At 43.7% G+C, this 14,388-nt stretch overlaps 1 protein-coding gene across 1 annotated transcript; it reads right to left on the reverse strand.

The window, feature by feature from the left end:
• Positions 1-269: 269 nt before the first annotated feature.
• On the reverse strand, positions 270-9,516 carry HSDL2 (hydroxysteroid dehydrogenase like 2). The gene is made up of 11 exons (XM_085529439.1): positions 9,419-9,516; positions 7,468-7,631; positions 6,952-7,050; positions 6,704-6,818; positions 6,078-6,181; positions 5,179-5,277; positions 3,236-3,430; positions 2,685-2,756; positions 1,643-1,786; positions 957-1,085; positions 270-580 (listed from the first exon to the last, which is right to left on the reverse strand). The coding sequence occupies exons 1-11, from the start codon at positions 9,433-9,435 to the stop codon at positions 468-470; spliced, it is 1,251 nt and encodes a 416-aa protein (XP_085385565.1). The 5' UTR covers positions 9,436-9,516; the 3' UTR covers positions 270-467.
• Positions 9,517-14,388: the final 4,872 nt, after the last annotated feature.

Genomic DNA, 14,388 nt, shown 5'->3' on the forward strand with positions numbered 1-14,388 from the left:
AAAGAGGGAAGGTGATGTGCCTGAAAACATGTTGTAGTTTAAACCTTCTGGTGCTGCACGCAGGTGCTGTGGGAGGGATTACCTTGTTTGTGGCAGTCTGGGCTGGGGGTGTGTTTGTGTGAAGATCTGCAAGGTGATATTTGCTCCTCCCAGACTTCTTATGGGACATGCACGCATGCAAGCAAATATGTAAAAGAAAACCCACTTCAGGTGTGTTGCATTGCTCCAAAGGAGTGTAAGAAAGGAAAACACCAGTAACATAATAGAAGTATTCTCAAGAAGGAATTGTTTAATCACAAACACCTTCCAGTCTTAATAAAACTAAATTAGATCTTCTCTAACAGATCAGCATTTTATCCATAGTTGTTATACACACAAAAAAGAGAAAAAAAGTACATTATCGTTTTAAAATGTAGCATTGCTATTATAAAAGAAAGGCTGGATGTTCTGCTGGTACAGCTTCTCCCTCACAGTTTAGCATTAAACTGCGTCAGCATCTTCTCGAGCTTCAATGCTAGTGCCATGTTACCTTTAATCCTTAATTTTCCTGACATGAAGGCCATGGTTGGCTTTAGTTTACCTAAAAAGAAGACACAGACTCATCAGGAAAAGGAAAGGAACTGGAGATTGCAATATCATATAGTAGTTACTTTGCTACCAAGTTCTACTGTAAAAGCATCAGAAAAGAGGTTTAACAGATTGACTGGATTCTTTCTGAAGCTACACTCTGAAAATTTCAATAGCTACTGAACAAAGCAGTAGATATTTTTATTATAAAATCATGGACTCACAGAGTGACTTACGTTGGAAGGGAATTTACAGGCCATGCACTTCCAGCTACAGCTCATCCAATTCCAAGACCTCAAAAAGAGGTGAGCCTGTCTGCTCATCCATCAGCAAGATGTTTCCTGCCACCAGTAGCTGCCTCTGCTCTGCCAAACCCGTTTATTACTCACCAGTGAACATCTTCACAAAGTCGCCACTCGACATGCTCATCACAACATCGGCTGCTGCAGGAGGCTTCCCAAACCCAGCGCTCCCACTGCTGGTTTTCAGGTCAAGGTACCAAGTGCCTCCTTCATCACCTGAGTGGAACAGGGAGAACCTGTGGCAGCACCACAAGGACTGATGTGCCCTGCCCTTTGCTACCCCCGCCTGCTTTTCTCTCCCATCTTCGTGCTAGACACGCTGGAGGTGCTGTGCCAGAAGCTGCCCCGCGCTCTCTATGCAGACAAGGTCAGCCCCAGCAGATGCCCCACAGTGCCACAGTGTCAGGGGACAAGGCAGTGGCTGCTGGTGGAGCTGGTGGCAGCAGGGGTTTGGAACAGAACTACCATGCTGACCCTGTGCAGCATGGCCAGCAGGGTGACACAGCAGAAATGAAACACCAGGAAAACACACCACAGTCCCCAAAAGAGCAGCACATGCTGCTGATGCAGATAGCATCTCCCTGTGACAACAGCAGCGGGGTAAATCCCACATGTGCTGAAGTTGGCTCTGAAAGGCAGCATCTTATAGAGCACACCCAAAGACGTCCCTGTTCCTAGACCAGTTATAAAAGACAAGTATTTACATGTGAAAATCCAGACTGCCTCTTGCTAGAAAAGTGAGCATTTGAGAATTTTACAAATGATGGTCTTACCTGACAATTCAAACTGAAAGACGCCCTGCGTGGATTTCACTATTTCTTTATTGAGTTCTCCCTGAATAACTCTGAATGTTTCTGCAACAGGGCCCGCTGAAGCTGATTCTTTAAGCTTGGCTCCACCTGATCCCTGTGAAGCACCTACAAGAAATAGATGGATTCTCTGTAAAAAGCTGGAACGCTCTATCTCACTTATCTTAAGAATGTATATATTTTCAGCAGTTCTTCTTCAAAAGCTTCTAAGGTGTGAATCAATTCACTACTTTAATCAGCAACTTTCTACACTGCAGTGAATGTGCTCATTTAACATTAAGAAAGAGCATTTGCAATTTATAAAGCATGTAATGCTTAGCAGCCCCTAAAAGCCATGCAGAAGGTCAGTGTATCAGAAAATAATTATTCTACTCAGTGAATTGTTACTGTGTTGGAGATCTGGGCAGTTGGCAGTATCAGTTCCTGGCAGAAAAGTCTAAGTGCACACTCACAAATAGTATTTTCAAGGGAACTGGACTCTTTCAAACTTAGCCTCTTTCTTTCCTATATTTGTTTTGGCACTCCTATAAAACATGTTCAGTATTCCTATTTGCCCTCCAATAGAAACATCACTATTCTGAAAAAGTGAACCTGATGCTTTCGTAAAAAAAAACAACTTCTCTATTTCATCTTGTAGACATTCACATCATGTACGACTGTGAGAACTTCATGTAGGAATAGAAGCTTCTCAAGTTCTCACACTGCAAGAAAGATGTAACACTCTTGCAAAATATGCTGATTGCTTGTGATTTTTTTACAGCAATATTTACTCATAATCTTCATACCACTTAACTCTGGTGGTAAAAAGCAAAAAGGTTATTCAAAACAAGGTGCTGATTATGAACTGTGAAAGTTGCAGACACTAAAGTCACTTCCACAAATCAAACAGCCCAAATACAAGAGATTTTGCCAAATAGCTTGAATGTTGTCCAAAAGTAATTTGAAATAGAGGAGGCATTCATTATCATCACAAATAATCGACATGTACATGCAGAGGTTGCCCTACCACGGCCTTCTGATTCTGTGGCTGTCATGTCAGTTTCAGCATCCAAGAAGAAGTCAGGCATCAGGGGGTGACCTAAAGGGGAGTTGAACAATAACAGTAAGCCCAAGTAAGGGTGAACAGCACAAACAGGAATCCATTCTGAAGGCAACAGCACCTCAATTTACCAGTAAATGAACTACAGGTTGAAAGAAGACGAGGTGACATGTTTAGGTTCTGGTACATTTAAAATCAGACCCAGATGCCTCTTACAAATTCAGTCAGAAACATCTGAAGATGAAGAAACACTATCTCACTATTTGGTAAATAGTAATACATGCACTTGTGGTGCAGGTCTATTTTCTTTTTGCAAATGGGTTTAAAATAGATATATATATATATATTTATATAGGCATTGATTATTAGAGCCTCAGTGGACTATTATGTGCTTTCCCAGAATCCACATTCTCAAACGTGAGGCAAAGCATCTTTTGACTGAGTCAAAGGAATATATCCATATTCCCCATATGGCCTTCCTTCCTTCGCAAACTTCTCATTTTAAAGATCTCTTTTACCTGGTGCAATTGCATAGACATCAAAATCCTTAACGCCTTCTTCTCTCAGTAGAACTTCATCAATAATGAAGTTTCCAGTGAAAGTTTTCGGCTTTGTTAAAATGCAATATGCAGCATCTGCAATTATGTCAGTTTTTCTGCACTGCTTCTCTATTCCGGATCCTCCCAGCATATCCATAGCAGCTGTATGTATGGCTGGAAAATTCAGAGGACAGGAAATTACAAGTTTAACACTGATGACATCACATACTCATCTCTTTGGCAAATGCATAAACTTTATTCTCCTCTCACATGAAAGTAAATCATGAGAAGACTAAACTGTGAAATACCATCAACCAGCGAAGAATGGTCAACCAGCAAACAATAATCAAAGTGTAAAGATTCCCTCACTTGGAAAGCATTAAAGGAACCAAAAGATGAATAATGGGTAGAACTTCTTATAATATTCATATTATTCAGCGCTTCTATCAATACTTTCCACACAAAGACTTCCTCTGGCTTTATTCAGGACATGAAAAACTAACAGGACAACTATCTTTCTCAAAGTGAATGTGCATCAGTAATTAACATTTTCTGCAGCTATTACCGTACTGAAAATCTCAATACTTAATTTTAGCCCTGCAATAACTTGAGAGATAACAAAGTGACTCTAAGTTAAAGATGAGAAACCCAATAGCACAAACTCAAACTTTTCCTGGCTTATGCTCCTCTACTTTCACATTACAGCCAATTATTATTATTCTAAATATAGCAAAACTATGGGCAAAGACTGATAAGAAAAACCATCTACTGTCCTGCAATCTGCACATCCTTCCATCTATTTCATACAAAGTGCTGCTGGTTTTCCATTAATTCATACATACAGCATCTTCCACTTTGACCCTGCAATACCTCTACTACTCATTCACACTCTTACATCCTTTCGGCAGGCTACCTTTCACTTTTAGATAAATGGAGAGCTCATAACATCTCACTATCAGCATATTTTCACATTTCAAGGAGCTGGATGAACCAATAGAACCATACTAGCACAGTGGTGATCTCCAGCATTGAAGCTGATCACATATATATGATGTTCTTTAAATTAAAAACTTTGCAATTGTAATGTAGATACTACAGAAGTCACCTCTCTCACTCTCTAAAGTAGTTAACTTTTGTTTTGGCAGATAAACCTTTCAAAACAACATTTTTCTTCCTAGACTGAACGTTACAAACTTTTATACTTCAGAACATGAACAGTTTTCATCAAGGAAACACTGATATATACAAATTTTGAAAGCTCACTTACTGTTTCTAATGCTTTCAAGACACTGGTCTCTTTGTTCAGCAGCTACCAAACCTTCAACAGCAGCCCTGGTCCTCACTGACCCATGGACAAAAAACTGGAGCTAGTATAAGATGGGCACACCAAGTTATTTTTCTGCTATGAGGCTCTTCAGTGTGCTGTGACTTGCAAGAAGTGTTGAATGGTTGTGTGAAAAAGCAATTGATTTCTCACTCAGCCAAAACTTTTTTTTTTTTTACATCTACAAAGGTACATATCTTGTCAGTTTCATCTATTTTCTGGCAATCTAACTAGCTGGGGATCCTAAATATGTTATATATATAACATATTTATATGTTATATATATAACATATTTATTTAATAATTAGGATATTATTAAAATATCCTAATTATGTTAATACTCAGGGATGTTGTGCAAACCAAGGCTTGAGTCATGTTGAAAGGAGCAGTGACAAGACAGGTGAAAAAGCAGAATGTGCTCAGGCTGAAGGCAAGTTTAAGTGAAAATAGGAAGGCAATAGTGAGAACTAGGAAAGAAAGCCAATACCCACACAACATCTTTGATCACAAAAAAATACATAGAACTGCTCGGTGTCCTGAATCAGTCCTAAATAAAACCACCTGTATAGGACTAAACACAAAAATTCAAAATAATCACCTGTTTTAGGCCATAAAGCATTGACAGCAACTTCTCCTTTAAATTCTTCTGCCATTCCCAAGACACACATGGACATGCCATATTTAGAAATTGTGTAGGCTACAAAAAGCACACAAAAATCCCATATTTAGTAGGATACATACTTAGAGTCTACACACAGAACTTTACTTTTGAAGGATGTAAGTCACGGAAAAATCAACTTTCTGGGGTCAAAGCAGTATCTTCCTAGAGTACAGAAACTCTCCCAGCTCCTACCACCCCCACCAGATACATACTGACCCTTTTACATGAGTATTGAATTGGGGAGGGAAAAAAAAAAGGAAAAACGCATGTTGTAAATCCTTTTTGTATACTCTGAGAAGGGGATGTTGCAGAGAAGGAACATGGACTTGCAAGAGGAGTTTAACCATGTTCCAAGTGTTGAAGTTTAAAATATAATCCACAGGTTTAAGATGAGCAACATAAGTTCTAGCCCAAAGACGCAACTGGCCTCCATCACTCCTCAAAGATAACTTTAAAAAGACAGCAATGAGCTTTATCGCTATCAAATCAAATGCGGAAGCATAGAGAAAAAAAGATTTTGCCTTCCTATCTCTATTGGGAAAACATGGTGTAGTCTTAAGAAATCCTATGAAAAACTCGTAACTCTTACCTGCAGAACCTTCTTGGAAATATAAAGGCCATGCTAGGGGCATGAGATTTGTACTGTGTTTTATCAGAAAACAATTTTCTTTCACCTTTTCTTTCAGTACAAAACACTCTGAGGAACCATTCCTGTCAGTCTCTTGTGAGCACTAAAAACACAATATCTGGAATTCTTGGCTGGCGCTCCTGCACACGTCATTAGTTACCCACACATTTCTCAACACATAACAGCAAAGGCAATGGATACTACTTACCACAGTGATTTTTGAACCACGTGGGTTTCATATTCAGAGGTGGGCTGAGGTTCAGGATATGGGGGTTCTTACTTTTCCGTAAGTGGGGAAGGCACGCTTTAGACCTGGAAGAGGGGAATCAAGCAAGACAATCATCTCTTATTTTACAGAACATTCACCACTACAGCAGAGCAGTAGTTTCACTTTCACAAAGGTCCAATGGTGAGCTGAAACCCTTCCCTTGTAATCAAGTATTTAACTGATGAAAAGAACAGAAAAAAACCTGTCCTATCTCACTTATCTCAGGAATAGCATTCATGTCTAACAGCTGGGCTGCATCCTCCAAGCTGTGCAGCAACTTCTACTAAAGCAGATATTCCAGATGTTCGGAAGCAATAGTCTCCTTGTAATAGTTCTGGAAAGGGAGTAAACCATGATGTGCTAACAAGCCAGATTACCAGTGTAGAGAATCATCTAGTCCCATATTTCTTACCTTCTGCTCACATATTTATCTCATTTTTAAAACCACATTTGAAAAATAATATAGTATATATGTATTTAGTTATTATTACTCTCTGCACCAAGATCTCAGACAAACTGAGACAGCATTAAACATTTTGTCAAAATGGCTTTGCCTCAGCACTTACGTGAGGTAGGTTCCTCGTACGTTGACATCCATCATAAGATTGACCTTCTTGGTTTCTGTTTCCAAAGTGCCGGTCAAAGAGATGGCGCTTGCATTGTTCACCAAAATATCAATCCCTGGTTTTAAAGTAATTCACCTCACATTAGCAGTGAAATAAGAAAAAACAGGAGTAAAGCAGGTTAGGCTGTTCTTTCCTCTTCTTCTTCATTGAATAATCTGCTTGGTAGACTCCCCTGCCCCTCAGCATACCTCCAAATGTCTTCACAGCTTTCTCCACGGCGCTGATAATTTGCTCTTCTTGCCTCACATTAACGATGCATGGCAATGCCTTTCCTCCAGCTGCTTCAACTGTGTGATTAGAAAACAGCACACTTAGAATTTGTCTCTCAGACTGCACAAACTGACTACTGAGAATTTCTTATTCAGTGAATGCATTAAAAGTTACACCTTTCAAACTCTGACTCTTCTACATACTGCATAATGAATAGGGATGCCACAACAAAATCCTAACACTGAGAATGTACACGGCTCACCACACATTTTAATTAACATAACATTTTTACCATTATGCACATGTGTATTCATTAACATCAAACTTAAATACCTCACAGAATTCCTGGGAGGCAGGAGAAGCACTTGGGCTCATTCTTTTAAAGCTGAATGGGAGCTAGGAGAGTCTGGGCAGTTTCCCACTCACATGCAAGAACTAAGCAATGACACACACACACAGCCCACAGTCTGAAGCCCACCCTGATTACAACTTACTCTCTTCTGCAGCTGTGTAGATAGTCCCAGATAGTTTAGGATGGGGCTCTGCTGTCTTGGCAGCGATCACAATGTTTGCACCATCCTTGGCAGCCTTCAGAGCAATGGCTTTGCCAATTCCCCGGCTCGCACCAGTGATGAAGAGCGTGCAGCCTGCTAGTTTCCTGAAGATGTGAAGGAGGTAGAGGGGAAACAAGAGGGGGAACAAAACAAAATCTGGAACTCAGTGACTTCTTGCACTCTTTGGGGACAAAAACAATCACTGCAGTCTTAGCAAGAGGCAACTGCCTTCAACATTTTACAAGGAAAACAGACCCAAAATACAGAATAAATGGATAAAGCTATAGAAAGGCCTTTCACCACCACTGAAGACTTTTTGTACAATAATCCAAGGCTGCCCACTACAGAACTGCTGCATTCTCCAAAAGCAGAAAAGGAGTGACTTCTAAAAACAACAAAACCAACCAATTCTAACGTTTTGATACTCAGTGCAGCTCTCTGTAATTTAATTCTTTTGGCCCTCTGAACACAGAGGACCGGTGGCTCAACACGCTGTAAAGGCAAAGTCCAGGATCACAATCCCAATGCAGGGTGCCAAAGACAAGAGCCAAAAATCAGATTTTCAAAAATGACCATGATTTTCCTTAAGGCTTTCACAGTAAAACTCAGTTTGCAGTAACTGCATTTAACCCAATAAATCCCCACAAGTCTGTCCAACCAACCAGCAGGCTGACACAGCTGTGCAAACGACTTGTGACTGAGCCCCTGTGTACAAAGGTGTCACACAGAGTGGAGGCATCAGTGAGATAAAAAGGAACTGGGAATATTGCATGAGCATATCAGCACAGTGTGAGGAGAACCAAAGTTCACCTGCAGCTGAGACTTGCAAGGGAAGCCAGTGGCAACTTGTTTATCTGCTGTTATGTGGGTAAGAAGAGACTGAACAAGGAAAAGGCGTTGCTGAGTGGCATGGGTGATTCAGTGAGAGCAGACACTGGTAGCGCCTTGCTTAGGAACATGGTTTACCAGGACATGAGAAACTAGCCATAGATGAGAGGTAATCTCAGAACTGGGAAGGCTGGAAAAGACCATATAGTCCAACCTTCAACCCATCCCCACTATGGCCACTAAACCACGTCCTTCAGTGCCACATCTAAACCCTTCCTGAACATCACTAGGGATGGTGACTTCACCACTTCCCTGGGCAGCATGTTCCAATGCATCATCAATCTCAAAAGTAGGTAAAATCAAGCCTGGTGAACCTGATTGACTTCTGTGATAGAATGAAAGGATTTGAGGCCAAAGTGATAACAGCTGACACCATTCACATTAGCGAGGCTTTCATTACCATCTCTCAAAATACTTTTGTATCCAAGTAAATACATAATAGTCTGGATGGTTGAACAGCCTAAGGGGTAAGAGAAATGTTAACTGGACAGGTTCAGGGAGTTAGAATCATGCAGGTGGGCTCCTTTCGCAGCAGGCACGGCCGCAACCAGGGCAGCCCACAGGCTGCACCGTGGTCGCTTTCTGCACTCGTACAGGATCTCATGACTACTGCTTGCAACACACGGGAACGAATAAGGTCAACGTATGTCCCCGTTCATTAGCAGCGCAGAAATAACGCCGCAGCAGTCACTCAATTCAGATTCCACAGCACACCCACAGCCGCACTTTGCCCTCCGGACGTGCACACAGCTCAGCCCGTGAGCAAACAGCACTGAGCGGGACTCCGGGTCCGACCCAGCCGCTCCGGGGCCACCGTGCCCGGCCGCGGCCTCCACCCCGCCTCCCATCGCCCTCAAGGGGCTGCGGAGCACGCGTCTGTCCCTCCGCCCGGCCCCGGCCCCGGCCCCGGCCCCGGCCCCGGCCCCAGCTCTGCCCCGGCAGCTCCTGTGGCTCGGAGCTCGCGGCCCCGCCGAAGCAAGGAGGAAAGCCCAGGTCGCCTTACCCAGTGTTGGGCAGCATGGCGGCACGGCTATGGGGCGGCTGTCGGCTCGGCACGGGACGCGCTCCTCGGTCACACCGCCCTCCGCGCAGCCGCGGCCCGGGGAGCCGGGAGGAGCCAGGGCCGAGCAGGGCGGGATGAGGGGCGGGTGATGGAAGTATCGGGCTGAGGTCTGTGGGGGAGTACGCCTTGTTCAACCAAGCCAAAGCCTTGCACGTTTTCACAGGCAAAATTAAAATCGCATCTGAGATCTCGCCCTCAAGGAAAGGAGTGAATGACCAAACTGAAGTGACAACTGAAACGATTTATTATTGAAACAACCTGTCCTTATAACTATCGGTCTATCCACTACCACTTCGGGCCACTATGCGGGCGCCGACATGACCCCACTGCAGGGCGCTCACTCATCATCTTCATCATAGTTATCTCCATCGGTGCGCAGCCAGCAGCCTGCCTCTACCCAGACAGAGCTGGTGAAAGATAGGCGCTGCGGGTTCTCCCAAGGCTCCCACTCCTCTGGCATCACCGTGACTTCATGCTCTATGTTCACCGTGAGCGATAAGGAGTGGAAAAGCCGGCCGGCCTCAGGAGCACGCTGCTCTTGCTCTCTTGGGCGCCAGGGAAGTTCCTGCAGCGCTGGGTTGCGTGGCAAGCTGTCTCCCATGTAAGATGAAGCGGTGAACGACAAGGAAGTAGAAATGTCTCCAGGGCTCCAGCCGCTGTTTGGTGGCAGCAGGGACGGGTCCAGAGGCTGGTTCATTCCCCTTGCTGCTGCAGCACGCATTGGCCGGCTGTAAGCGCCTCGAGCTCGGCGTCGGCTGCGGTTTCTCCTTCGGCGCTTGGGAGGCCGGGGTCCCCTGGCTGCAGCCGCCTGGGTGCCGGCTGCCGGACCCGCTGCCTGCAGGCAGCCCCTGCGGGAGCAGGAGCAGCAGCAGCAGCAGGAGCAGCAGCAGGGGCCCGTCTCGGCTCTCCTTCTCCGGGCAGATCTCGGCCTGCGCTGCTCGAGGAGCCGAGAGCTCTCTCCTCCGAAGTCTGGGTTCCAGTTGACGAGAGGCTGCAAAAGGCAAAGGAGAAGAGTCAGTTGTTATCACCTTGCGCTTGAAAGACAGCAAAGTACAGGAGCTAAGATTTTCAGTTGCTAAAGACGGACATGGGAGTGAGCAGCATCACAAGCCGATCCTTGACCACCTCTTGCAGGGTGGAAGCGTCTTTGCTCAGTCCGATTGAAGTTTGTCCTTGCAGACATTTCTGCAACAAAGCGGTTTTCGCTGTGCCACTCGGCAAGTGAAATCCTTCTGAACACCCTGGGGGTTCTGATGTGGTGTCATTGTGATGGCATGTGTTTGTGATGGGGGCTTCAGCCACTCCCAACATGGAGTCACAATTATCACCCCAAGGTGATGCCCAGCCCTTTTCACCAGAGCTGTGCTCTGTCCTTTCATCCCCACCTTGTCTCAATGCAGTGCTGCTTATAAATCAGATTATAAATCAGATATAATTCCATGGGCTTTTCTGAACTCTCATGATCTGCAAACAAGAAGAGAGCAAGAGTTGCTACTGCTTTGTCCAGTATTTAATGAAATGTTCATCTCTGATCTGTGGTTTCATCTCATTTTAAAGCTGGTTCTTTTTTTTGCCTGTTTAAATGTACAAAGTATTTGTTGAGCGAGGGTCAAATCACAGCTTTTACAATGCTGAGTTCTGGCCATGTTTTGGATCTGTGATATCCACATTTACTGCCATTCAAATCATTCCTCAGTTCCCTTCAGCAAAACTTTGGAACAGAGCAATTAGATAAACATGAGGCAAAGTGACAAAAAGCAAAACATAAAACACATACATAAAAATGTTATTCAACAAGTAAAGTAACTGTTATGGGTTAGCCCTCAGCAGTACCTTCAGAAATGGCCTGGAAAAGCACATTCTTTTTCATTCAGTCAGCCTCCTTGATGATGATTCTCTTTCTTCTTATCTAGAGACTTAAAGCCATCCCTGTCTTTCCTCACATGGCTTCCTAACATTGCATTTGTGTTAGGAAAGCCGGGATTTAAATGTGATGCAGTATTTGAAATGAGGCTGGAAAAGGTGCTGCCTTCAAACCTTGGGAGGAAAGCATTACTGACAGAATATTGGCCTTTCATACCTCGCATCTACAAAATGCCCGTCCTCATTTTGACTTGACACAGTGTAAGCATGAATAAGATGTGGATCTCTAAGAGAAGATGTAACTAAATCCTGCTGCAATGCCCAGCAAGGAGAACATTTTTTCTGTAATGACTGTGTATAATGACTCAAAGAGAAGACATATAACAGTATTTCTTTATGTTTTGTGGATAATACTTCTTTTGGTTTTCACCTTTTCTGCAGATAGCAAACTGCCCTCTGTTACTGTGAGATGTACGCCACCTAACTGAACATGATTTTGCTGGAGATGCATCCAGAGCAGAACAAAGCTGTCTCTGGCTGCCCTCTGTGTTTTTCCCTCTCCATTAAAGCAGTAGTGTTTCCTGTGGGATGAAAGCTTACTGTGCTGCCCTGGGGGATAGTGATTGTGAATGACAACTGTGTCAGGGCTGTGTCTGGCTGCTTGTGTGGTTGTACACATGTTTAGAGGGGAGAGAGGACAGGACTGTCATATCCATATATAAGTCATTATGGATTCAAGCCCAATGGAACAAGAAATTCAGTAGCAATAGACAAGGAAAAACAAAAAGATGGAATCTTTGTTTTCTGATGATGTGTTTATGCTATACTGCTTATCCAGGGATGAGCATGTGTCCTAGAGGCAGCATCATGGGAATGTGGACAGGTATCCCACCACCTTTCACTCAGGTCCTCAGTGCTGTGCTGTGGGATATTGTGGGAGCTGATGGTGCTGACTATGAGGTGTACTTGATCCTTGCATTACAAACTTTCATGTGGTGCCATTCTTTGACTTTATGCTCTAAACAGACAAGGCTGAACAATGTGCCAGTCTGCTCTGCACTGTAAGGACAAACCCCACAGTGGGTGCTAAAATTCTTCTGGACATTTGCATTCCACAGGATTTTTGCATGAGTGTAGAAATGCTCTGCTTATAAATCCGTTCCTCAGGTCACAGCTTTTGTAAAAAAGAAGTGATTAAACAAACTTGTTGCCCTGTTATCAGAAACTGAAGAAAAACTTCAGATTCTTTTAGTGGCAGTTCCAGTTAATAAGTGAAAGAAAACCAGCTCTAAGGCCTGTGTAAAATACAGGCGCTATCTGCATGGTGCTGAAGGTAATGAACGACACTGATCGCTAACTGTACCAAGAAGAAAAGGTAAGCTCAGCCTTCAAGTCCCCACGGGCTCTGTTTCGATGACCTCTTTCATTTCATCAGCTCCACTGGCACGTTTTTTTCCCAGCCTGAGTAGGGAAAAATCCAGCTATGTGTGTGTGCCAGCAGAGGGAGCGCTCAGCACACGAGATTGAATCACGGAATATCCTAATTTGCAAGGGGCTCTCAAGGATCATAGAACCACAGAATGGTTGGGTTGGAAGGGACCTCAGGGCCCACCCAACCCCTGCCATGGGAGTGCTGCTACCCAGCAGGTCAGGTTAGAACAGGGCCATCCAACCTGGCTGACCCCTTTACTTTAACCCTTTGAGGCTGATCTGTCAGCCCATGGTTCACCCAAATTTAGCCTGGATTTTATTTATTGTGGTGGTGGCCCAAATGTGGTTTGACTCCCCACCCCCAGTTTCTTTTAAAGCTAGGGCCCCTGCTTGTTCTTAGGCTTGTGGCTGGATTCTCTGACACACTGAGAGAGCTTTACATGCATTTACTACATATTTTCTACATTTAAAGTCAATGATTGACGGGATTAACAGACTACAATCTGTGAAAGCTGAAAGGAATGAGGGTTTATTTAAAGCAATCAGTAGATAAAGCTTATCTTTGTTATAGGTATCATTCCTTTTTCATCAGTAACTCAGTGGTGCAAATGTAAGCTGAAAAGTAGAGAAACAAAATCTGTCCCTCTCAAAGAACTAGCACAGATTTCTCACAACTTATAAGCCAATATGATAAACTGAAAAGGCTGGATTTTTTATTTCTCTACTCATTGGTGTTTCTGCACATCTCGTTATTTAAAGGGAGTCTTCCTTGCTCAAGTATGATGGTCTTCTGAGTTCCCAACCTGAAGTCATGGCTGTGTGGTACCCTCCTGCACCAGCTCTGCTTTGGTGTCTGGCAGTTCCTTCTGTAACTGCCTCCTGCCATTCCCACCTGGAGATTATGCTAAAGAATGGAGAGGGAACTTTGCAAATGAATGAGGACAGTAGCACAGCACCTCCTGAGAAAGGCTTACTTCCACAGACTTTTATTGGTGGGCTGCACACATCAGCTTGATGTTACCTTAAGGAAATGAGAAAGCGAAGAGAAGGGACAACTGCACAGTAGACAGCCAAGAAACAAAGCCATGTAGTCCCCAGAGGATTTTCTTCTCCAGTGTCAGTAAGTAGTAAGGATGAGGAAGGTGACAATAACACTTCTTGTCAGACTTTTCCCTCTGTTAACAAGGGAAAATGAGGAAGAAACGTGTATGCATTTCCTCCATAGCAGAATAAAGCTTAAGCAAGGCAATCTCTGTGCAGGAAAGCAAAAAAATCTTCTCTTGTATTTCCTTAATGTGAACAGCACCTTCTAGCTTTCCCCCTTACTTTCTCCCACTGATAGGAACCACGTGGCATGAGCACTAGTTTGTGGAACACACCTTTTTCATCAATTGATGAAGTTTTATCAGGGTGGAGGATAACTACCACATCATTATTTCCAGTTGTAATCTTTGTCCTAAGGGTGTGTTAGCATGTGTGGGATATGGTACTGGGAGACTACAGAGCACAAAGCTCTGGATCTTTTTTCCCTATAAATATGAACTGTACTCCATAAAAATGCTTTGTCCAGAAGGTTGTTGTCAGCTATTTCTTCATAAGCTGAGAGCTTGCTTTTT

This window comes from Coturnix japonica, chromosome Z (genome assembly GCF_054131305.1).
Source record: "Coturnix japonica strain WE chromosome Z, WE-NBRP24, whole genome shotgun sequence".
NCBI lineage: Eukaryota > Metazoa > Chordata > Aves > Galliformes > Phasianidae > Coturnix > Coturnix japonica.